The sequence below is a fragment of the Ascidia mentula genome, chromosome 2 (genome assembly GCF_947561715.1).
Source record: "Ascidia mentula chromosome 2, kaAscMent1.1, whole genome shotgun sequence".
Taxonomy (NCBI): Eukaryota; Metazoa; Chordata; class Ascidiacea; order Phlebobranchia; family Ascidiidae; genus Ascidia; species Ascidia mentula.
The window spans coordinates 7,886,455-7,909,041 of NC_138567.1; the positions used below are offsets into that span (position 1 = coordinate 7,886,455).

Here is a 22,587-nt window from a genome sequence, read left to right on the forward strand (position 1 = left end):
TGTTTCGAAGCTGACCTGTGGCACCATTCACAACGCGTGTGTCCATGTACCAATATGGAGTATGTAGCCAATGCTTCCATTGCATTTTGACATGCGTTGAGGCAATTACTAAAGACAGAAGTCTGCCCTCGCTGATTTTTCGCATCCTCGTGCGTTTTTAAAAAACAATCAATGGCAAAAAAGGCTACAGGGTTTTCAGACAAATGGAAAATATATTTCAGTCTATGCAGCTCTAGAAAACATTTTTTGATCAAACATGCTGCTATGTCAATAATTTAGATTTAATTTTTTCCACACCTGTTGACCAAAACTTATTTTTAATTTGCTTGATTCATTTTTTTTAACTACTGGAAAGCTTGTTTTGGTTTGCAACCACTGAAAGATGAGAGCAAACATTCCAAATGTCTTTAGTCAAATAATTCTATGCAAGCAATAGAGCCCATACCATGTTTTAAGTGAGCCGCCTACAGGGCCACTGTCTAATGATCACAAAGCTGTACTGATGAGACCTGATACGTGGAAACAGTGGCTCCATGTGCAGGTGACTTTAATTGTAATTGTCTCCCCTTGTGCAACATACCCATATAAACTCTGGAAATTATATCTTCGGGTTTATTGAAGCAAACGCTACGCAATCGGAATGTACACACTACGGGACTTAACAGTGATGATATTGGCGGTCAAGCGTGGACAGTGAATACATCTATGAGACTCTACGTTGAATCGCGTTGTAGTGCAAAATGGAAGAATGTGCGCAAAAATCGGATATAATACGTTACAGCATGTAAAGAAATAGAAGGTTGGTACAAAAAGTTTTTGCGAGCACTCGTTCGTTGAAAAAAAGTTCGATTAAAAAGATTTTACAATAACGCACACAGTGAGGGTGAACACAGATCAAGGCTGTTTAACTGCAGAGCACACAACACAAGGGAATAATAGTTTTGCGAAAATAGACTGCCGAAAAATTGCTACTGTCAAGCGTGCAGTGTGTAATGCTTGATTTTAATCGTTGAAACTGCACATGTCGTACCAAAATTTACAGTGAATTTAACGTAATATGGCATGTTTACAAATCCATATCAATACTTTCTATTAAACATGATTGTACTAGAAAAAATCAGTTTCTACGAAGATGTGATGTTGGGCAATTACTTAACAACAACTTTTCAGGTTAGAAGCTGTTTTTTCTTGTCGATTTCTGCCCTTGCGTGATTTGCGTGGCTGAGAAGATGTTCCTTTCTTTCGTCGAGCAAAGTCAGTTGCTTGCCACGCACTTGCTGGCCTAGATAAATATAACAAAAAAGTAAAAATAAGTCAACGTCACCGGTTTCTTGCTGCAAACTCAGGTGAGGAGAAGGTGGCTGCTACGCAGTAACGTGAGTTCCTAGTTGTTCGAGTAAACCCACTGTGCAAACAGAAATTCGCTGACTGTTTGCATTATCTTCAATCGTTGGAATGTGTACTCTGATTCGGCGGGCCCGCAACCGCTATTTCGAGGAGAGATGTTTTGTATGTTTTCTGGGACCGGGCCCATATTTAGTGTGGTTGTGTATAACCTACGCACTATGCAGTACAACATAAACCAAAAATAAACCACAGTCCGAGTGGGATAAACAAACGTAACCCACAAGGAAAGTTGACATCCTTGCTATTATGCCCCCATTCCGTTAATGTCAGGGGCGCGGAATTCGGCACTGATTCTATTTTTGCGCATGCGTATGGGGGTGAGAGAATAGGAAAGCCTTAAAATTGTGACGATACATCATTACCTTTTGAGGAACACTGCATTGTGTTTACAACCTACGCCTTATAAAATTATTCAAAAAATCAAGTATATCTTACTCACTAAAAAAACACATGCCTACGGTTTTACACAGTTCGCAAAACGTGTTTGTTTGGTAAGTGGGCGGACAGACGAGCTGACAATACTACGTTGACGCCCCTTTGGCTTGTATCGAAGCATATTACCGCGCTTGATGCCACAATGGCAATCAAAGCAATGTTGCAGACTAAGGTTGTGGCTGGGGCAAGTGCGTCTGATCAATTCACCGCCCATCTGTTTTGCATGCTTACTTTTGTGGATAACAGAACAAAAAATCAGAAACCTGTGGCTAAACAGTGGTTTGGGGAAAATGCCGATCACGCCTGATGCAGCAATGGTCAAACTTAGACTAAAAACTCCCACATTCCCGGTTGATATCCAATACAGTTGGCACCAATTTGCTCACCTTTGCTCTTTTTATCGCCAACGTCGGTCATTTCCCCCTGCATCCCAATGCATTTCAGAAGCTCCCGGTCAACCGCATCGAGGCGTTCCTGTAGTTTTGCCACTTGTCCTCTTATGACCGTTCTTGCATCGGTCAACCGCGGGGGCATCTTGCTCGCGAACGGTTGCCTGTTGTTATGTAAGCGGATTGCTAATTATTTGGTGTTGTCGTTGACAAATGGATTCTTACAGCTATGAAAGCAATGTGTTCATTAAATGGTTCCTAATTTGTCCGTTTTGGTGACGGGTAATTTGCTTCGTAGTCACGTGGTTCTGATTAAATTCGAAAATACCAACATGAAAACTGTGCAAGAGTGTTATCTGCCGATACCTCTTGGAAGTGTTGTTTCTGCAGTTACAGACAAAACCCGAAAATCACGTAAAATATCCATACCTTTGCACTGCCCCATCGGCATTACGCAGCTGGCGAAGTCTTTCTGCCATAAACACGTCATCATTGCTGGGGTGAACTCTTGAAGCCACCAAGTGGCGAAGCGTGTTGTCGTCGCGAAACTTTCCGTAGGCGGCCAGTCGGTTGCGGACGCTCTATAAAAAAGCGAAGATATGTAAAGGCGGAAAGATTTCGTCTGCTGTGGTCTTGGATTATGTAACAAGCGACTGCTGTTGCTGCTGCTGTTGGCGTTTTTAGGTTGGTTTAAGAATGCAACTAATTAAACCGCGTCTGACGCATGTTCCATGTACGATGTTTACGACAATGCAATTGATATGCTTTTTTGCCTTGTGGGGCAAAATAGTTTTTGTGCGTGTCCGGTATCCATATTTATTTACGTGCTTGCATACTGTACGTGCAAAACAAACCAAAACATCAAGTCGATCTTGAGACTTAGTTGTGCAAAAATGCAGCACAAAGGGCAAGTACGGCATTGTTTTTTGAATTAAATTGCAAAATTTGTTATCGGCAAAGTATCGTCTCGCTTCCAACTACACGGCTATAAAGTATCGAACATGTATGTTCGCGCTGCGGGAGTATCGACTTGACATCGGAATGACGTTAATCGTGGTGGTGGGCTTCTCCGCAGTGTTCACTCGACTGCAAGTATGTGCACAAAAAGGGTGAAAATTACGCCCGAGAAAGAGCCGGCTCGGCGCAAAATATTCGAGCTCGCCGTAATGAAAAAGTTTGACGTAACATCGACGAAATATGGACAAGTCGTTAAAGAGCTTCTGTGCAAGCAGCCACGTGTTGGGGGGGTGATAAGGCTTTGGTTTGTCGACGCCCGACGCGTGAACGCGTGGGAGTATTACATTTGTGCGACTGGTGAGCGATTTTTTTTGTGAAAAGGCCTCGGCTGAACCGCGAAGAATAAAACAAAAATGTAAAGTTTATATCATGTCCATCGACGCCAAATTTAATGAGCCACAATCGAAAACAACTGAAACGCATTGGAATTTTCCTCAAACGACAATAAGTGTCCGCACTGTTTCAGGCTTGTTTGTGAACAAAACTCAACACGAAAGCGAAAAAGGAAGTGTTTGGACAATAACCATGTGGACCGCGTATTCGACAACTCCCCGTTGAAAGCACCTCGTCAGACGAAGCGGAAAATCCGATAAAAACTGAAAGTAATCCCTTACTAGCGGGTGGCAAGAAATATAAAGCTCGTTTGGTTGTAAACGCAGCACGCTTTTTACTGTAACCCCAGACATCTGTCTTCGCCCTACACTTTTATTATCATTAACGGATAACGTCGATGCCCTTACGTAATAATACGTGCCCGAGACATTCGACCCTGTAAGAACGCATTCCCCCTACATACGTCTGTGAGTGAAGGAATCGGAAGTTTCGCGTCAAACTTATTGCCATAAAAATTTGCATAAAACTCTGATAAACATAACATGCTCTTTTCCACATAAACCAGACGAAACCGCATTTTTCCGACTTTACATGGATTTTACATGTCTGCACGTGTCCTAAACTGGCCAATGTGAGACCGCCTCTGAAATGCTCCGCCTCTGAAATGACTAAATCAATAGCAAAAGTCGTACACACTCCATACCTGTTTTGTGAAGTTGGTTGACAACGGTGTGAACACGTTAACGTCGATGAGGTTGTCAAGCACATGCAGTTTCTCCTCGAGACCATTCGCCGAATCAAGAGGCGCCACGTCCAGAGCACCAGCCTTGCCGGCCGCTGATTGGCTAGCGACGCGAGCACGTGAGAAGAACATGTCTTCGCACGATGCTTTGAGCGCCTATGGTTTTAATGATAAAGTTATCACATTTTACCCCTATTTTTGGGGGTACACACCCCGCCTACAAATGATATTCCCAACACACAGGGACATATATAATTTATTATCGTATCGCCATAGCAAGGAACTGACTTAATGGAGTGCCTTGCACAGCGCTGGTAACTCCTCATGGAAACTAACTGACAAGGTACTTTGAGCATTTCGACAGTTTGTTGCAGATTTCACCGACCTTGTAGAATGCACGCAGGAAGTAGGGGTCGGTATCATCGTCGAGTTGTCCCACGGCAATGTGCGACATGCAGTGGACCACCACCATCACAAAGTCGCCCACAGAAGAGAGTCGATCGGCCCTCACAAACAACAAGTTCCTGGCTCGTTGGTAGAAGAACGACTGACGGAAGGCGTTACGTTCGTAGTTGTTCTCTGGCAGGTTGTTTGCCAACAGCAGCGTGACTTCTTGCATCTGAACATGTTTAAAAAAAAATTGTGAAGCTGTTTTTTTAGCAAATGTCAGTGGTTTAAGTTTGAATGTAAATATGTATTTAGGGGTTTGTTGGTGCAAAAAGGGTCGAGTCCTTTAGTATATGTGCAGCTGCGTGATTCTACATCATACCGGTGATAATTGTGATTCAGTTTACACACTGTTTGTTTGGAAGAATATTTAACAGGTCGCAACAGATAGAAGCAAATTAATTTATATTTTACAACAAAAAGTAGGAATAATTATCTCCGGTTCAACGCAGAAGTGTTTAAAACAACAGTACCATACTTCACCAAAATATTTCAGTAAAAATACGTTTTCATTTTTAAATTAAAATAACAGAAGCAGCTCAAACGTCACACATTACATAACATTTACTCAGCTACTACAGATACGGTATCGATCGACAGCCTACCAGGGTGGCTTGGTTCAACGATCCGGTGTTGTTTATTGTTTTTTCATCGACATTACATAACATTTACAGTACACAGATGCCGTTCTCACCTCAAGTACATTCTGCAACATTCTAGTCACGAACACACCAAACCGATAAACGACAAATTCGCTCGGAGAGAGTTGGTTCAAGTCGGCCGGCACCAGGTTTCCACTCAGCAACCACTGAGCGTCCTACACCACAAATTTACTTGTAAAATCGTATATAAGTTAAATTGTTACGGAAGACAGAAAAACATAAAAAGAATCGCAGACGATTAGCTTCAGTCTATGACCTTTTATTTTGAAACTCAGAGATGGTTAAATAATGAAACTCAGAGATGGGTAAATAATGAAACTCAGAGATGGTTTAAAAGATTAAACTTGTCAGTGCTATTCGCAGCTCAAGGCATTTTACTTAAGTGTTAAATGTCGGACGGTGCGTACCTGTATGTCGATGAAGGGTGATGACGTTGATCCCTTCACTTTTGCGTCGTCCGGTTTCAGATACAGTTTCAATCGTTCTTCCATCTCTTGTAGTTGCTGCGTTTTTGTTTCACACAAAAGTTGTTGAGTACTTTATAATGTACAATAAACCCTTTATATGAATGAAAAACGCTTGAATATCACGAAATAAACTTTACCAGTAGGATTTTGTAACACCTAAGAACGAAACATAACGAAACTAACTCCACGCATTACACATACAGACGTTTTATACAAGTAACAACAACATTAGTATATTTCCCCACAAGACAAATCTACAACCTTGAAGAAATCTGATTTTTGCAGCATGAGACTCCATTCGGCCGGAACTGGTCCCGCCATCATTGGGATTCCGGTGATGACGTTGGTTTGATGATATGGGGCGGGTGCAGCGTCATCTTCATCCGAGCTCGAATCCGAACTGCGCAAACTGCAAAAAATGTATTGATTGTTATGGTATAGGTAGGGCCATTGAAAAAGTTAATTTTCGAAATAATGTTTCGTCAAAAATCTATTTATTCAAGGGGGTTCTGCTTTGCTGACACTAAACCGAGACGCAAAGTAGTTTTGTAGCAATGCCAGTAACAGTTACAAGGCGTAATAATCAACAATGCTTATGTCTCATACAACGTGGACAAAGTGGTTTTCTTTTTGCAACTTTTTGTGCAAAATTTCAAGGAAGTGTTCACGGCCCGGAAAAAGTACAAACTAAAATGTCATAAACATGAGAGATTGATGGAGAAAGATACTTTATAACGGTAAGAACGTGCATTTTGTGCTAGGAGTAATCCACGTAATGTGAAAAGTATATAGTTTTGAGATACGTTAAAAAATTCAGCGCAGTCCGACGGTGTTCAACACAACACGTAGTCCTATGATACTAGCAATTATCATCGGACAAATGAAACTCGTCCACAAACCTTGCGGTTTCCTGTTTAGCAATCAGCGCCTTCTCAGTCTCCTCCATCTCCTTCTTGCCTTCCTCCAGGATCTTGTTAATCGCATCTGCCTCCTCAGAGTCGATCTTGATCATGGCTTTTGATCTGAGCTCCTCCTGTTTGCGTTTGCGCCTCTCCTCCAACTTCCTCTTTAGTTCGTCCTTCGATCTCTGACGTTCGGCGGCAAGGTTTGCCTAACATTGATTTATTGGAAGAGATTAGTGTTTATACTGGTATAGGGAAGAACCTGATATTTGTACACGACGATACGGATTTATTTTTATTTATTTCATGCAATTAAGTGGATTCTAAATAAAATACCCAATTGTTTGTTAAACCGATGCAGAATTACTTTAAGAGTCTTCTAATTTGAGATATACGCTCGATTTTTAAACTTATTTTTATCCCATTCTCAAACCAATGGACGTTCCAATGATGCCCTGTCGGTTCTTCCGAACGAACTAAATACGCTTGAACCAAGTTCGAACACAATCCGCTACAAACCTCCATCTTTTTCACGTTGTCGCGATGCTCTTGGAGCAACCTCTCCTTTTCGTCTTGTGAGACGTCAGAAGAAAGAATCTCGCGCTCCCTGCGAGCCGCTGCCTCCGCACTCGTCTCGGCGCTCCTGTTCAAGCGCTCCTCCTCTTCACGTTGCAACTTCATGGAAGTGTCCGATAGCTCCCTGCTCAGGGCGTCCACCTTGTCAGAGATGTGTTTGTTGGCTGTAACGAGAAGAGGGTAGAATTTACACAAAACGCTCTTCTGGCAACAAACTTTATTACGCTCGACATTTTGGTTGCTATCCAACGCACATTCATCCGGATACTACGCGTCAGTGTACCGCCAAGGTAAAACAACATCAATAAGAAGAGGTTAGATTTTAATGCGACGCAAAGAATAGCCAGTGGAACGGGTCAAATTATAATTTAGTCTTTGTACACTTTTCGGGAAAATTTATAAATCTAATGGGCAACGCAATTATTAGAATTACATTGAAGAGGTTTCCGCGACAGGACCCGGACCCTTATCAGTTTAAAAACGTGTGGATATTCGCCATAGCGTTAACATTCGGGTGTTATATTTTTAACAATAATCGTAGATATGGAAGCCTAATGGTGCCGAACTGCAGATAATTGACGTATGTTATACTCAATTGATGATAAAATCATTAAAATAGAACAGTCGCAACAATCAAAACTGTTTTTTTCGCAACATTCGCCAATTTTATTTTAAAACTAGATCCAACCAATGTCATCCCAGTCGATCTCTCACCTTTCTTCTCCTTCTTTCTACTTTCTTCCTTAAGTTTTTGAATCTTGTCGTCGATCTCCCGCTTCTTCTTCTCGCGGAACCTCCGAGCATCCTCCGCCGCTCTCTCCGCGTCTTCCCCGTATTTGTGAACAAGAGCCTGCGTTCAGGAGGAGGACACACCTGTTTATTATCTACGATCTACGATTTAATTCTTACTTTTAACAGAATCACATCAAAACGGCTGCTGGTAACGTATAACAAGTTCGTTAAGACCAGGTGGCAACAACAACCTTTGGAATAAAGGGGTTTATTTTGCAAGTCAGTAAGTTTATGACTAAGGGTTTCCCATTTTGTTTCCTTGAGAAAAACTATGTTGTCTATTTTATAACAGTTCATTTAGGTTATCCCGCAAGTAAATGCTTTTGCTGCACATTGTCGTGGGGTATTAATCCGAAAAGCAGTGGCACTTTCTGCATCTCATATGCAATGATTGGTTCTACTGCTTCAATAATATTTCCTTTTTGAGATAATTTGTGTAACATTGACGTTTGCTACAAAACAAGTGGAGTTTCACCTCTTCGGGATCAAGACTTCGCATGATATCAGCGAGTTCCTTCAAGTGAGATTCACGCAACTCCAACTTTTTCTCGGCATGATCGATCGCCAGTAACGCGGATGCAGACTTAACTGCTGTCGCAACCAAATCTCCCGTGTCTTTGTCGAAGTCGCTGAGCTCTGCAAAAAGAAAGTGTTGGGACTCTAGGATTTTAGGCACAAATTTCTAAGTTAAGATTTAGTATCGTTTCGGCCATAGGTGCGGCTTGTAAAATATTAATGAACTTTTTGACAAAATTCAACAAGACTTGGTATTTGATTTTGTAACAAGTTCTATGTCTTTCTGTTGTTTCTGATATACATATTTCCCCTACAATTCGGCGACGTCAGTATTACTTATTCAAATAAAGCAGTGACAATTACAAGTTGGGAAATACTACATGTGACGTTTCAAATCACACAAGCTCGCCGAAACACGAACCTTTGTCGTGTTTGGATTCCAATTTCTTCTTCATCTTCATCACTTTATTGGCTGGTTCGCCAGCATGACTTAGCAGGAACTCCTTTACTTCTTCTTCATGGCGGGAGGTCAGTTGGTCGCGAAGTTCGCCGCGTTCAGCAGCAACCTGAAGCATTACAAACCGCTAAAGATGATGTTTTGGAGATGCTTGTTGTAGAATTACTTTGATACGGATATCGTGTTAGTTACATCTGACGCTTTAATTATTTAAGATGAACACCATAGTCCATATTGCCAAAGTTTACGAAACCTTAAATTATGTTCCCGATGGAAATAATCATTAATGTGATTGAAGAATAAAAAAATGGATCAATTTAAAAACCAAAGGCCCCTGGCAGGCTGTCGATATATAATTATATCGCATTTCAGATTAAATTTACTTAATCGTAGTTTGGCTTTAAAAGGTTGCGTTTTACGGAATGTTGACCAGTTTAACACAAAGCTTGAATCCCAACCTTGGATTTGGCGTCGACTTTTGTGGCATCCAATTCGCGCTGCAACCTTTCGGCCAAACTGGCCATTTCACGTAGATGCCTGGGTAGCAACACGTCACGCACCAGGTTGTCCAGGGGTACGTCACCGTCTGACGTCACTGCCGCGGCCACCGCGCTCTTCTCATGTTCTCGCATTTTAGCCGAGGCTTCGGCTTCTCGCTGAGCCTTCAGCGCGACCATTTCTTGCTCGACAGCGGCCTAAAGGATGGTTTTGCAAAATAACACCATTGTGGTTTGAATGACGAGTATAAAAGGACCTGGCCACGGGGCAAGTTTCGATTTCCATGCCAGAAGGCCGCGGGGCGCGCCAAATGCAGCAGTCCAATAAATTTTGGAATGTACAGTCGGGTTATGAACTTGCTTTCATGTTTACCAGTAACGGTATTTTAAAAAAGTTTAACATTTGGGTGCAAAGTGCGGACCCGCACCGCTGTGTGATAAAATGGGAAAATAATGGCTGCTCCAAACACCTGCATATGACAAGTTTGTTTGAATTATTGCGTACCTGATGCTTCTCGCCAAGATGTTGTTCCTTGGCCTCTCGTCTCTTCCTCATCTTCGCCTTCATTGCTTCCATTTGACGTTTCTTCTCGCTCGCCAGCGACGAGTTCAGTGATTCGGCCTTAAATATAAAAATTTCCACAACTTTTGAACCTGGAGTTCTTCCGAGTTAATTACCCTTTAACATCAGAAGTTCAAATTAGGAGAAAGTTTACGATCAAAGCGAAACCACAACATCGTACATTCCTGAATTAATTACCACTTATAGATAAAACTTAAAATTGGAACAGTGTCAAAAAGGATTACCGGAGCGAAAACCTGGCTCAGGTCGGTAAATCTTTATTTCGCCCTGGCCTTTGCCCTCCCAGGCCATGATTAACGAAGCCGTGCGCTTTGAAAACTATGCACGCACGACGTTCCGCAAATCCAAAAACGGAACACGCTTATACGTTCTAGACGAGAACCGCACAGAACGAACCTCCACAAATTGGCACGTCGAGAGCCAACGTAAGGCAGCGTAAACAACAGACGTTTAATTTTAACCACGAGCAGACCTGCCCGCGAGCGCACAGCGTTTCGAGACACAAGATAAGAAATCTGGTGTTTATCTACGGTTTAGTGCGTGCGTGTCTTTCAGGGCATGGGTTGCATCGTTCAACGACTGTACCGGGGTCACTGCGTCGGGTCAGTGCACAGACTCGCGTTGTTGATGTGATAATCCCCAGATGTCTAGTTTCGATTGGGTGTTTACGGACCCCAAAACAGACCGCCTTTCAGTATCGATTTTCGGGTCGAATTGCCACTTTCAGTTCAAATATTCTTCGGATCAAGTTCCATGTACAAGTTGACTGAGCAGCCGTTTTTAATTTACCTCGGGCAAGGCAAAGGTCACATAAACTTCCACGTATATTAATGCGCTCTTTGTGTACCAGTCATTCCCCTTTTAACGTTTTTTTTTACCTGGTCTTATTTTGGCCGTGGTCAAGGTCAGACGTTTCGTAATTGAAAAAGCATTTTTTGACTAAAATCTCCGAGAGAATTATTAGGGGGTTTCAATTAAAATAAGGCAAAAATTCTTAAATTAAATTAGAGCTCCAAAGAGGTAGCAATCTGCTAAGCGTAACATTCCCGAGACAAACGACTTTTCGAAATTAATGCGAAATCAAATACCACCACATACCACTCGATTTAACAGTGAAACCACACAGCATGAGTTTCCGCCCTTTCTCAAACAAAATTACCTGTTTCTGGTATTCCTTGATCAACTTCTGGGTTTGTTTTTCACTCAGGTTGCGTTCTTGGGCTTCGTTCTGTGCCCGACTGGCAGCTGCCGCCAACTGCAGTTGCGCCTGTTCAGCACTACGAGACGAGATCTCCTGGGCCACTGTAGACGAACGAATTTCAGCAAGATATGTTGGGTTATTTAGAATTATATTGATGAACTATTGACGACATATACTCGTCATAACCCCATGCACTTCTTCACAACCAAATGTAGCGGCGGTATTTATTAGAAAAAAGGAAAATGTTAACAAAACTAAGCACGCAGAGCAGGAAGTCACAATAAATGTATGGAAGATAGACGATTTGTATTTTTGGCCGCGTGGTAATAAAGTAATTTTGAACACACGTGGCAAAACTATTTTCGAGAAAATCTACGCAATTTTTTTATGCCGCTATGAACTCACGTTTTTCTTCTGCATTCTTCATCTCTTCGTCCAACAAACGTTGTTCCCGAATATGAAGAGCTTCCAGCTTGGCAAGCTCCTCAACCTTAACAACATCAACTCCCATTTAGTCCTTTAACTCACACGGTAATAATTTACAGTACCTGCGCCTCGACGAGTCTCTCACTTTCCCCTTCGACCCGCTCATCCATTTTCTCCAGTTTCTGGATGACCTCAAGTGCAGATTCTGGCAAAGCTTCTCCTGCCGATTTCCTTCTTGCAGCGAGACGCATCTGTTTTGCGACTGCCTTCTCCTTGGACAGCTCTTCCTTCATCTTCTTGCGCGCCTCCAGCCGAGCCAAGATCTTGTCTCTCTGCGTAGTAAAGTGAGGTGTAGGATAATGTTTACGCGAATTTTTGTGACAAAAATGGAATTTTTTTTTGCTAACCGATGATGAGTTCGGTTATATTTTAACCTAATTATTTTATGGAATACTCGTATATCCTTACATTCTTATAGGTGATGGTGGTATCGCCTAGAATTACCTTTGAAACCTTTCCTACAAGTTTGTGAATGCCGTACGTTAAATAATCCTTTGGAGGCGACGAATTTACATATCAACTTTTATGTAGGCATGTTACTAGGACATGAAAGTACTGATCTGTTAGACGTCGTTTCTATCCTGGGATTCGCTTTGACAACAAATACAAATCGCAAAATTACCTGCTGCCCTCTCTCGGCCGATATTTTATTCTTCATGTCATCGGAACCCTTTTGGAATTCGGCCAAAAGTCGATCCCTCTCATCTGCATCCACATCCGAGTTCTGCATCATTTGATGGAGGATTTCCATCTGTCTCGCCTCGTTCGAATCCATCTCCACCTTCAGAAATCGCACAAAGTTTGCTCTAGTTCTATTTTTAATGAGATTGTTCTCAAAACCGGTTTACCTCTTGCAGGGCGGAGAAGACGACCTCTTCCAATTGGTTTTCCGCGTCCATTTCGCCCTGTCTTACTCCGGCTTCAACCAGTTGGGCCTCGTTGGGCGACAACAGCTTGTCGGAACCGTCGTTGCCTGTAGCTGTTGACAACGAAACAACATTACATGTATTTGTGTATACGCATTTGTTGCACTAATAGAAAATATTGCACAAATAAGCATTATAGATGCAAAGGAACCTTGGACTTTGTAACTTCACCATCGTAGAAACCTTATGGTACATATTAACACGTTATAACATCCTAAATATGGAAAATGATTATCGTATACAACAATCGAAACGTCTGTAACATGAAATTCTCGACTATTGCATTGGCTATTTTGTTTGTATTGAAGATTTACAAAAACGTTATGTTCCTAATCCTAAATATTCCTCGGTTAATATCATGTCGCAATTTACTTCCACAAATGCAAGTTGACACCTTATCTAAAACAAGGTTATTTTTGAGAGTTAATTTCTCACCTTGCTCAAGCAGAGATTCTCGTCTCGTGCTCTTCCTCTGCGCTCTTCTCGCCTTCATTCGATCTTTCATGTTGGCTCGGAGGCTCTTCATCCGATCTCCGTCTTCTCCAGCCTCCAGAAGTTCTTCCATTTTGCTGTCGCTCACCAGAGGCGCCTTTAATCATGCAAGGGTTTGAAAGAGGGGTATTAATCGAAGTTATATTCATTCATTGGTTTATTTTGCCCTAAGTATTTCAGTAATGAAAGGAGATAGGGAATGTAAGAGTATGGGCAGGGAGACGCTGGAGTAACCTTCAGGTTTTCGGTGCCAAGCGTCACCCTTGGTCCATACAGACAAGAAAGACTCCTTTCAAGGTTTGTTAACGGACATATGTTTACAGTGCTTTTATGTGGTCGATGTAGATTTACGTTTGGTATACAAAGAGCTTTTAAGCATGTAAGGGTTTGAAAGAGGGGTGTTTAATGAAGTTACAATGGACAATAAAGACTTAAATTTGCTCTTTCAAAATCGCCAGAACATGCGGAAAATTGGAACTGCCATTTTCACTCCGTTTTATAACAGACATATGTATAAAGTGCTTTGATCACTGTATATTTATGTTTAGTATTCAAAGAGTGACAAATGCGTGATGCTTTGCCTCGAAGCCCGGTCACGCCATCAATCAAAACTAGTTACGAATTTGCACAGATCGTTTGAGATCATTTATTGGCCCGAAAGAAACGCTTGGAATTTGTTCTGGAACTTTTTCAAGGGGGATAAAGAAGTTGTTTTTGTTTCGGTCTGTGTAATTTGGTAAAGGGGGGAGTTTTTACTATGTGAGGTAAGCAACTGTCGGTGACTCAATGTGTTTCGAGTTCAAACAACCGGAACACAAATAGGATATTCTCGAATCTAGTCAATCGCAAGGAAAAACTTACTTAATCAAACGCACGAGGAGAGGGTTCACCACACAGAGTTTCAGGGCTCTTTGCTTAACATGAAGGTTAACCGGGTTTTTGTCAATTTTCATTAATGACTAAGAGATTTAATTACGAAGTCGCGGACCAGCCCAGCGTCGATAATGATTTTTGCCTTGTAACATAGCACGTGCTGTCACAAAAATACATTAGAACGCCCCACAGAAGTTCATTGAAACCATCAAGTAACAAATCACGGAGCTCCACGCAATCACCCTCAAGTAATCCATAATTTATTGTCCAAGAAAACGAACAAATACTAACCGCTCTCCCAGCATTAAGAGCCCGGATTCTGGCCTCCATGTCTGCGTTAAGCCTCGCTTTTCTTTCCTCAGGATCGCCATCCCCTTCCTCATCCGCGTACGCTTGTCTCAGCTCGGCGAGGAGCTTCTCCTGCTGCTGGGCGAGGAGGAGTAGATCCTTGTTCAACTCGTCCTCGTTCTCCTCCAGGATGTCGGTCACCACCTGCAGGAAAACAGGGAGTCGATGGGAAAGGAGTTTTCGGTGTGCGAAATTTTTTATTTTTTTGAAAAACTAAGCTTGGAGATTAAAAACTTTCGGGGAAAAGAAAACAACTTTTAAATATTTGGTGTTCGGATGTTATAGCGAAGAAAGCAAAGGCGAGTTTACAGACGCCATAGAAAAACGACTTGTCTTATAGTTAAGCATCGGAGATGGTAACCCAGTACACAACAAATATCACCAAAGTATTATCACAAACACAACACATACTTTGACTGGATCGAGTCCGGCTTGTTGGGCTTCGTTGATGTGTTTCTTGTAAAGTTCGCGCTTGCGTCGCTGGCGCTCCTTGGCCAGCTTCTTGCGCAGATCGGCAAGGCGAGTTTGCTTTTCCTTCTCCAGGTTGTCGCTCACCTCCCTCATTTTGTTGGCGTACTCCAGCATCACCTGCGTGAAATGGCGGGAAAACGGGATCGTTATTTCGGGTGATGAAATTTTGCGAGTTGATGTCGACCGATGTTGCATTAGGATAAGTGAAGTAAACCCCAAAGTTGCGGAGAATATGTCTTGGTATAAGTAGAGAGAGCAAACCGAAAGAAAACACTAATGTCGTGCTCGTGAAACGCACATTTTAATGGGAGTTTAAATCTTTCAATAACCCCCAAAATGCATTGATATTAATTTTCTGTTTGCTCAACAACACCGAACCCAGACGTCGTACTGAGGAAAACCCGATCAGGTTTTCTACTTGATATATGAGTCGAGCGGCCTGAACGATGTTACCAATACAATGATATTAAAGATTCCCATATACGAAAGTAGTTGACGTCATCTATACGCCACCTGTTGTTTCTCCTCGTCGGTGGTGCACGCCTTCAGTTTTTCCACAAGCTCCGACTTGAGTTTTGTCATTTGAGCTTCTTTCTTCTTCTCGATGTCGGAAATAATCTGTCAAAAAGGGAGACAATTTGTAAACAGAAACTACCAGATGTCGCCTCAACGACAGGTGTGATTCCCCCTAACAAGTGGAATTCTAATTCCAGAGCGTTGAAGTATTAATCAGGAGTCGTTATCAACGCCACAACATAATTGTTGTTTAAATATTAACAAAACGCAACAAGCCACTTTACCGCAAGTTGGGAAAGGAGCTGGAACACATGAATAAATCATTAAACATCCCGCGGATTTGCGGTGGAAATCTTTCCAGCCACTATTACAACATCTAAGAATAACCACTGGACGCATTATCAAGATTACATGATGTAAAAAAGGTTACATCACATGATGTAAAAAAGGTTACAACATGATGTAAAAAAGGTTACATCACAGGGAAACCAACTAAGGTCAAGTTCCTCCTCCTTCGGATCACAAGATCCATGTGACGCACGTGTCATTTTTTCCCGAAACCTTGGACCCACTCACGTATTACAAGCCTGCTAGTTATGTAGGCAGGTGGTATCAGACTGCGGTTATTTTGTTAATACCTTTGACGTATTTGTGTTTCGTGGTGTAGCCCAACCCTTACTATTGAACGAGTTTCGGATCTATTCAACAATTTCTTCACAAATTCCAGCACCACTGTGTGCACAGTTTCTGTACTGCTTACAATATATGACATCATTTGTCAGACAAAGCCATTCTGGTTCGGTTAGCAAATAGGTGGTGTTTTGTGAGTATAGGAAAAAGGGGGAATGCCTTTACTGATAACATGTTGCGACATTTATATTTTCAGGGCTACCATCGATGGGCAACCTAAAAATAGTAGCTGAAAAATAATCCTTATTTATCAACAATGTTCGAAAATCGGAAAATGCAAAAATGCGCGGTTGACAAAGGAAAATGATTATGGATTCGTGATATTTTATTTTTTCTGGGATTATGTGTTTCAACACAGGGACGTCATGAAAGTATGGATATTTTAATAATTACCAACACAAACCAATTCCAGCCCACCTCGTTTATCTTGGATATCTCTTCACTTCTGAGCTCGTTTTCGAGGCGTGCGATCTCCATAGCGTGGCGTTCCATCATGGCACGAATATCTGAACTTGTCTCATCACCCTGCTCCATGGCGCCCTCCAGTAGCCGCCTGCTGCTTAATCTCTTCATGAGCTCAGCGCGACTCATTGCTTTGCCCTTACCCTTACCCGCGCCTGCATGGTAATGGAGAAAATTATTACAATACATATGTTTCTTGTTCAGATATAAATTCACGTATATTGTACGTGATACTGATGATACCGAATTGTAGGGGAAATATGTATATCAGAAACAACAGAAAGACAAATGATTTATACAAAATCAGATACCAAGACTTTGTTCCCCATAAAGACAGACGGAAGAGTCCAGTACATATTTATATAGTTCTATATACTCTACGTAATATTTTAATCGATAGTAGTGAGCGTTTTAGAATTCAATAGCCGCCGTTCGGATTTCATACAAAGTAACAAACACAGACAACATACATTGATCAATACAATATGTCAACGCTTTCGATTTCAATTTGTTCACAATATTTTGGCTCGACTTCAATTCAATTTCGTGTGAGTGCGGAACCGACTACTTCTGCACTATTTTTTTCAAAGCCAAAAATACGCCGAGTTTGTACATTTGCAGATAATTGCATGGGATATTCCGATTGCGTCGCGTTTTCACTCCGCCGCCCCCTCGAAAATCTACAAATCCAGTCGAAAATCGGTAAGGGAAATTTTCCGGCGAACCAGTTAAACCCGAATTAGAGTGGTAGGGTCAAAGCTAAAAAAATACCCTTCGAAATGTCAATGATCAAGGAGGTAAGCCTATTTTAATACATGCCAAACACAAGAATGAGATGTTGCAAGTAACGGCGCCCACTCAAAGCTTAAATAATGTTTCTGACGTCACGCTATACGATACAGCGAAAAGAGAAACACGTGTTTCGCCATGCGTAAAATGCCGCCTACTTACCACACACATACAAACGCACAACATACAGTAGAGGTAATTTGGTTCCGCGTGGTTTTTTCCAGTCGGTATAGATAGTTAGCGGTGGCTATGCCCCGATGAGTTGCATACATAATCGAAACTGTCGTTTTTGGTTTTCAGTGAGGCAGTGATCGTTTACCGGAAAGGAGATTGTAGTTCTTTTTAACAGTTATGGAGGGATGAAAAGATTGGGGAACTAGCACTGCACGCAATATTTCATTTCCAATAGTCATGACTCCATATTCGCAACGACAAACTCAAGATGAGTGATTCTTAACTATTTTCCCGGTTAGCACTCTTTTAAATTCACTATTCGTTTCCACACTTCCCATTAACATCCAAAGATACAGTTAAGTGTTGATGTAACCAAACCTAACAACTCAGAACCCCGCACCACCCACAAACATATCTCGCACCCTGAGTTTTTTTTCGATAAAAATAATTTTCTGTCAAATGACCGAAATGCCAGCAAAAATTTAGGACATTTTCTTTTTTTTTTATTTTGGTCATTTACGATTTTATATTTTAATTTGCCGAGAATTATAAAAACGACGTCCGGGGCAACACAAAGGGCATTTTTGTCTACCGACGAGACGCTCGAACAATCCACCAGTCAATTTCCTTTGGGACATCGTGTCCGAAACGGCTTTTATTTTTTGTGACTAAAAAAAATTGGGTCAATGACAGATAAAGGACACAAATAAAAACCCAGCGCACCCCTGCTCCAAACAGTGACACAATACATACCTTGCCTGCCAGTCATCTGAGTAGAGACGCCATCCTGGAACGTTACGCTCTCTTCGGGACCAAATCCGATTCCTTGCTCCTATTGGCAAAAGTAAAGCATTAGCTGTTAATTCACAAAAGGTGCGATATGTTCTGTCATTGTCACAGTCGAAACACGTACGAAGAGATTAGGAGACCGTTATATAGCGTTTACCTGTATCGTGAGACGGCGCGCGGTGGCGGCACCAGCCTGCTGCAATCCTTCTGTCTGACGACCGCCAGATGTAGCCAAATCCGACACAGGTGTCTGTCACATTTATCGCCATTAAAACAAAGTCTACCTTATTGTAAAACAAACAAATACGCACCCCGTATAAGGACGAAGATGCTACTGTTCCTCCAGCAGCATGGACAGTAGCAGCATGCGCTTGGGCGCCATCTCCCGACATGCGGGCCATCTGTTGCTGTTGTTGCTGCTTGAGAACGGCCGCTTGCATCATCTGCATTACTTGTGCCTGGTAAGATTGTAAAACGGTGTCAAGAAGAAGTGATATTTTGAGACATGGACCGAAATAGCCATGCTATAATTTCTTCGGTGGTCCTAAAAACTGCAGTTTCTGTTAATGTGGATTAAGTATTTTTTTACAGTAACCGTAGGTGTTTCCGCATATTTGCACCAACAAGAATGTTTGCTTTGAAATTTAGATTTAAAAGCGCTGTTTAAAGGAATTCAGAATGTACGAATATTCGTAGGAGCGTCTTACCTGCTGCTGGGCCGACCGCGGCTGCTTCAGAACTGACATTATTTCTGGTGTAAGTTGGAACTGCATTCCGCTTTCGAGGAGGGCGATCAGTTGCTTTAGAAGGGGAATCATTTCGCTTTGTCCAGAGGTCTGCAACCACAAGCGAAAGCTGTAATTGCCTAATTTTTGTATTGGGACTAAGATCCCGATTTGTATATCCAAAATGTGTTTTTATAATATACAAAATCAAGTGTATTCTCGAAAAGAACAAATGCCATATGAATTACATAACGGCGAATACAAATGCAAACGATTATGACTAGTGTTTGCCAACAGCCGGTCCGCGTTAATTTTTTTACAGTTCATCAAACCAGCAAGTATCACATGAAATATAATTCTTCCGATGCATAAGTGCATACTTTACCTCATTAAATATTCTCATGTAGCAATTTGTTCTGTTTACTACATTTTCGCGGTTTATTTAAATCGCCGGACCGTTAAAGTCATTTTAAACTTTTATCGACCCGCAAATGGAAAAGGTTGAAAAACAACCGATGTAAACGACGCCAGCTGGCGGAAAATCGCACTCTCATTTCCTGTTATGCCACCTATTTATCACAGCAGGTCAACTATCTTACATAGACTGACATCAGATGCGGGTCAAGTCCGTGAAAACAAATACGAATACAAGCCATAGGAATGACGCGCAACAATCGTTCCTACCTGCACGTCGTCCCCGTATATTCCACTCATAACAGTTTCGTAATCTCCAGCAACAAGGGCCGACCCGCGAAGCACGTGGCGAGCTTCCACTGTAAGAAGTTCGGATAAATCCCTGTTGTATTCGAGAGCGGCGAGGTCAAGGTCAATCGTTTCCACCCTCGCTTCGAGATGGTTCAGCAATTCAGTCTGAGGAATAACGCGAGAAATTGGTTTGGTTGTGTCTTGCAATACGTTTGGTGAAGTACTCAGTCATTTCGCTTGCGTAACTGTGTAGATTTAGGGTTATTGGGCCATGTAAAGCGAAGTGGGAGATGAAATAACGCCAAAGTATTGCTTTCAACACCAATTAACGAAAAAAATGTGTTTTAATCAAAAAATAAACCAAGCGCTTCTAAAAAGGGTAATTATTCTCTTAAGGTGTGTTGACGGAGACTCCAAACAAACACACACGAAAAGAATACGCGTATCAATTTCTTCTTGCCTGTATTTTCTTGCGTGCTTGCTGGTAGCGATTCTCAACTGCCTCACGTGAGTTTGCCGTTGCGACTACGTCACGAGCATCGACGACGTCACGCAAACGTTCCTCGCGACGAGATTCTTCTAGCTGGAGTTTTTTGAGGAAGCTACGGACCTAAAAACAAGCATTTGTTAAACTAAAAAGTTGTCTTTTTAACGCATTTATCAACAGCTAGGACTCCATATATGTGTAGAAAATCTTGGGCAATTGTAATATTAGCCTGAGAAAAACATTTTAAGCTACTTGGTGCTCTGACTAAACCGCATTTTGACTTATCAACAAACATTGTTTAAACACGTTTTAAATGAAAGTTTTATTCCGATGAAAACGGAATTTATTACCTGAGCCAACTGTAAAGTGCTTACCGATTCAACCAGCTTGCTATAACTGGTGTGAGTCTTGTCCTCCTGTAGTCTCTCCTCCAGGTCATTCTCAGTGAGAATGGCGAGCACTTCCGGTGGCAACACAGGACTTAATTCCGCTTGCACGGCCTTTGAAAAAGAACACAGCCAGAAAGTTTTGATTATTTTGCTTAAGGTGACAAAAATGCTCGTTTGTCAAAAACACAAACCTCTTTCCGTTCGTTCTCCCGCTTGAGTGCGCTGGAGAGCTGCGTGGTGACGTCAGAAATAGCTTCGAGGTTTTCTTCGAACTTTTCGGCGGACAGCGTCTCAATGTTGTTTACGACATCCTGCGAAATATTTAAAATTGCCGGTAAATACTCGAACCCGATTAATCCTTGCTTTCGTTGACACATATGTAAGGCATAGAATGTGAAGACTATAACTCTATGGGAATAATTTCACTTCGACAAGCGATAAGCAATTTTATCAATGTAAATCTTCACACAATTTTACCACCCACAATAAATACTTTAAAAAATAAATCCTTCACTGGCCCTGTAAATTACAGCCCACCTGTTGCAGTTCGGCAACCCGCTTCTCCACGTCCGTCTCACGCTGTTTTTGACGCCTCCACATCCCTTTCCTGGCTGCGATTTCGTCTTCCAGCATCGCCACTGCTCCCATGGGCGGCTTACGTTGGCGGAGGTGGTGGTGGGAGGACTGGACGACAGGCACCACAGTGTTGGTGTCCTTGTTTATTCTGGCACCAACCACTTTGCCTACCTTGCCTGTGTACGGAAAGATGTGGTGGCGTTTAATGCAACTAATCACGCGCTTGTATGTAATCTATCCCAAACTTTAGAAACTTCAAAAAGGTGATTTTTATATGAAAACGATGACAACACTGCATTGTTTTGAGCAAACTCTAAGTTGCGAAAGCCAAACTCTGCTTTTTATTGCTATTAAGTTTTTCTATTGCTTCTTCTGTTATAACTCAACATCACAAGTAAAGCCCTACAGGGAAACCACATATTGCCAGATGTGAATATCCTGCTACACGCACAAAGGGGGTGGACAGAACGAATTTATAAAGCCAAGATCCGCACTCACCTGATGATGCATCAATTCCTGGAACGCCAATATCTATTGGCACCAAACCTCTGCCGGTCGGTTCCTCCATGCTGCCCGCTAGTGGCCGAATATCCGAGGTGTATTTGTCCTTCTCGATGCCGAGGATTGGAACGTGGAGGTCACTTCCGTAATCGTCACGCATCTTGGTTCCCACCAGTATGGGAAGAAGTTGTCCTGTGGAAAAGCATTTTTGATAAAAGATTTGTCTGGTACTGGTCGGAAGTTTTATCCATGCTTTCTTCAGCTACATTTTGGATGTAGAGCTTCAATTCAAAAGGACTATTTTAACGCTGTGTGGTGTATTGATTATATCTTCAAGCTACGTAGAACAAGCATCAAACATTTCTAAACGTTGTTGAAAATGGCAACAAACCTTCCCGAACACCGAAGGCCTACATTGTTATATTACACCTGACATTGGTGAAATCTGTCTGTTTCGTGGGTATCGCATATTCTAATTGTTGGTAACAGTCTAACAACAGACAGCATATACCTGTAGCTGCAAACTCCATCATTCCGGCCGCTCCACCACTGGCTGCCAACACTGTGGCTCTTTCCTCGCGACGAAGCAAATCTTGAGATGAACGAAGCATGTGGGATCCACAGCGACGTCTAGCGGACGCTAGATCCTTAAGAGAAGACTCGAGCTTCGAAATTTCATGGCGCGCGCTGAACGAAACGCCCTGGGCCATCGCGTCCGGTCCTATTTATTAAAAATTACAGGTATGATAACATTGGGTGGTGAAA

General features: G+C 42.1%; 1 protein-coding gene across 1 annotated transcript in view; it reads right to left on the minus strand.

The window, feature by feature from the left end:
- Nucleotides 1-604: 604 nt before the first annotated feature.
- LOC145889864 (uncharacterized) overlaps nucleotides 605-22,587 on the minus strand; it is a 69,652-nt gene continuing 47,669 nt past the window's right edge. Inside the window, exons 94-129 of the mRNA XM_082980911.1 lie at nucleotides 22,334-22,543; nucleotides 21,820-22,014; nucleotides 21,283-21,497; nucleotides 20,937-21,056; nucleotides 20,731-20,856; nucleotides 20,330-20,479; nucleotides 19,849-20,034; nucleotides 19,147-19,275; nucleotides 18,751-18,897; nucleotides 18,597-18,689; nucleotides 18,404-18,482; nucleotides 16,643-16,842; nucleotides 15,533-15,637; nucleotides 14,960-15,136; nucleotides 14,492-14,692; nucleotides 13,271-13,424; nucleotides 12,758-12,888; nucleotides 12,532-12,690; nucleotides 11,972-12,181; nucleotides 11,829-11,913; nucleotides 11,382-11,524; nucleotides 10,145-10,261; nucleotides 9,601-9,837; nucleotides 9,107-9,251; nucleotides 8,645-8,805; nucleotides 8,092-8,227; nucleotides 7,321-7,541; nucleotides 6,799-7,010; nucleotides 6,161-6,308; nucleotides 5,840-5,935; nucleotides 5,465-5,587; nucleotides 4,709-4,942; nucleotides 4,285-4,479; nucleotides 2,661-2,812; nucleotides 2,229-2,395; nucleotides 605-1,282 (exon numbers count right to left, since the gene is read on the minus strand). Of these exons, the coding sequence (XP_082837037.1) occupies nucleotides 1,167-1,282; nucleotides 2,229-2,395; nucleotides 2,661-2,812; nucleotides 4,285-4,479; nucleotides 4,709-4,942; nucleotides 5,465-5,587; nucleotides 5,840-5,935; nucleotides 6,161-6,308; nucleotides 6,799-7,010; nucleotides 7,321-7,541; nucleotides 8,092-8,227; nucleotides 8,645-8,805; nucleotides 9,107-9,251; nucleotides 9,601-9,837; nucleotides 10,145-10,261; nucleotides 11,382-11,524; nucleotides 11,829-11,913; nucleotides 11,972-12,181; nucleotides 12,532-12,690; nucleotides 12,758-12,888; nucleotides 13,271-13,424; nucleotides 14,492-14,692; nucleotides 14,960-15,136; nucleotides 15,533-15,637; nucleotides 16,643-16,842; nucleotides 18,404-18,482; nucleotides 18,597-18,689; nucleotides 18,751-18,897; nucleotides 19,147-19,275; nucleotides 19,849-20,034; nucleotides 20,330-20,479; nucleotides 20,731-20,856; nucleotides 20,937-21,056; nucleotides 21,283-21,497; nucleotides 21,820-22,014; nucleotides 22,334-22,543 (5,675 nt within the window). The 3' untranslated portion in view covers nucleotides 605-1,166. The remainder of the gene's footprint in view (nucleotides 1,283-2,228; nucleotides 2,396-2,660; nucleotides 2,813-4,284; nucleotides 4,480-4,708; nucleotides 4,943-5,464; nucleotides 5,588-5,839; nucleotides 5,936-6,160; nucleotides 6,309-6,798; nucleotides 7,011-7,320; nucleotides 7,542-8,091; nucleotides 8,228-8,644; nucleotides 8,806-9,106; nucleotides 9,252-9,600; nucleotides 9,838-10,144; nucleotides 10,262-11,381; nucleotides 11,525-11,828; nucleotides 11,914-11,971; nucleotides 12,182-12,531; nucleotides 12,691-12,757; nucleotides 12,889-13,270; nucleotides 13,425-14,491; nucleotides 14,693-14,959; nucleotides 15,137-15,532; nucleotides 15,638-16,642; nucleotides 16,843-18,403; nucleotides 18,483-18,596; nucleotides 18,690-18,750; nucleotides 18,898-19,146; nucleotides 19,276-19,848; nucleotides 20,035-20,329; nucleotides 20,480-20,730; nucleotides 20,857-20,936; nucleotides 21,057-21,282; nucleotides 21,498-21,819; nucleotides 22,015-22,333; nucleotides 22,544-22,587) is intronic.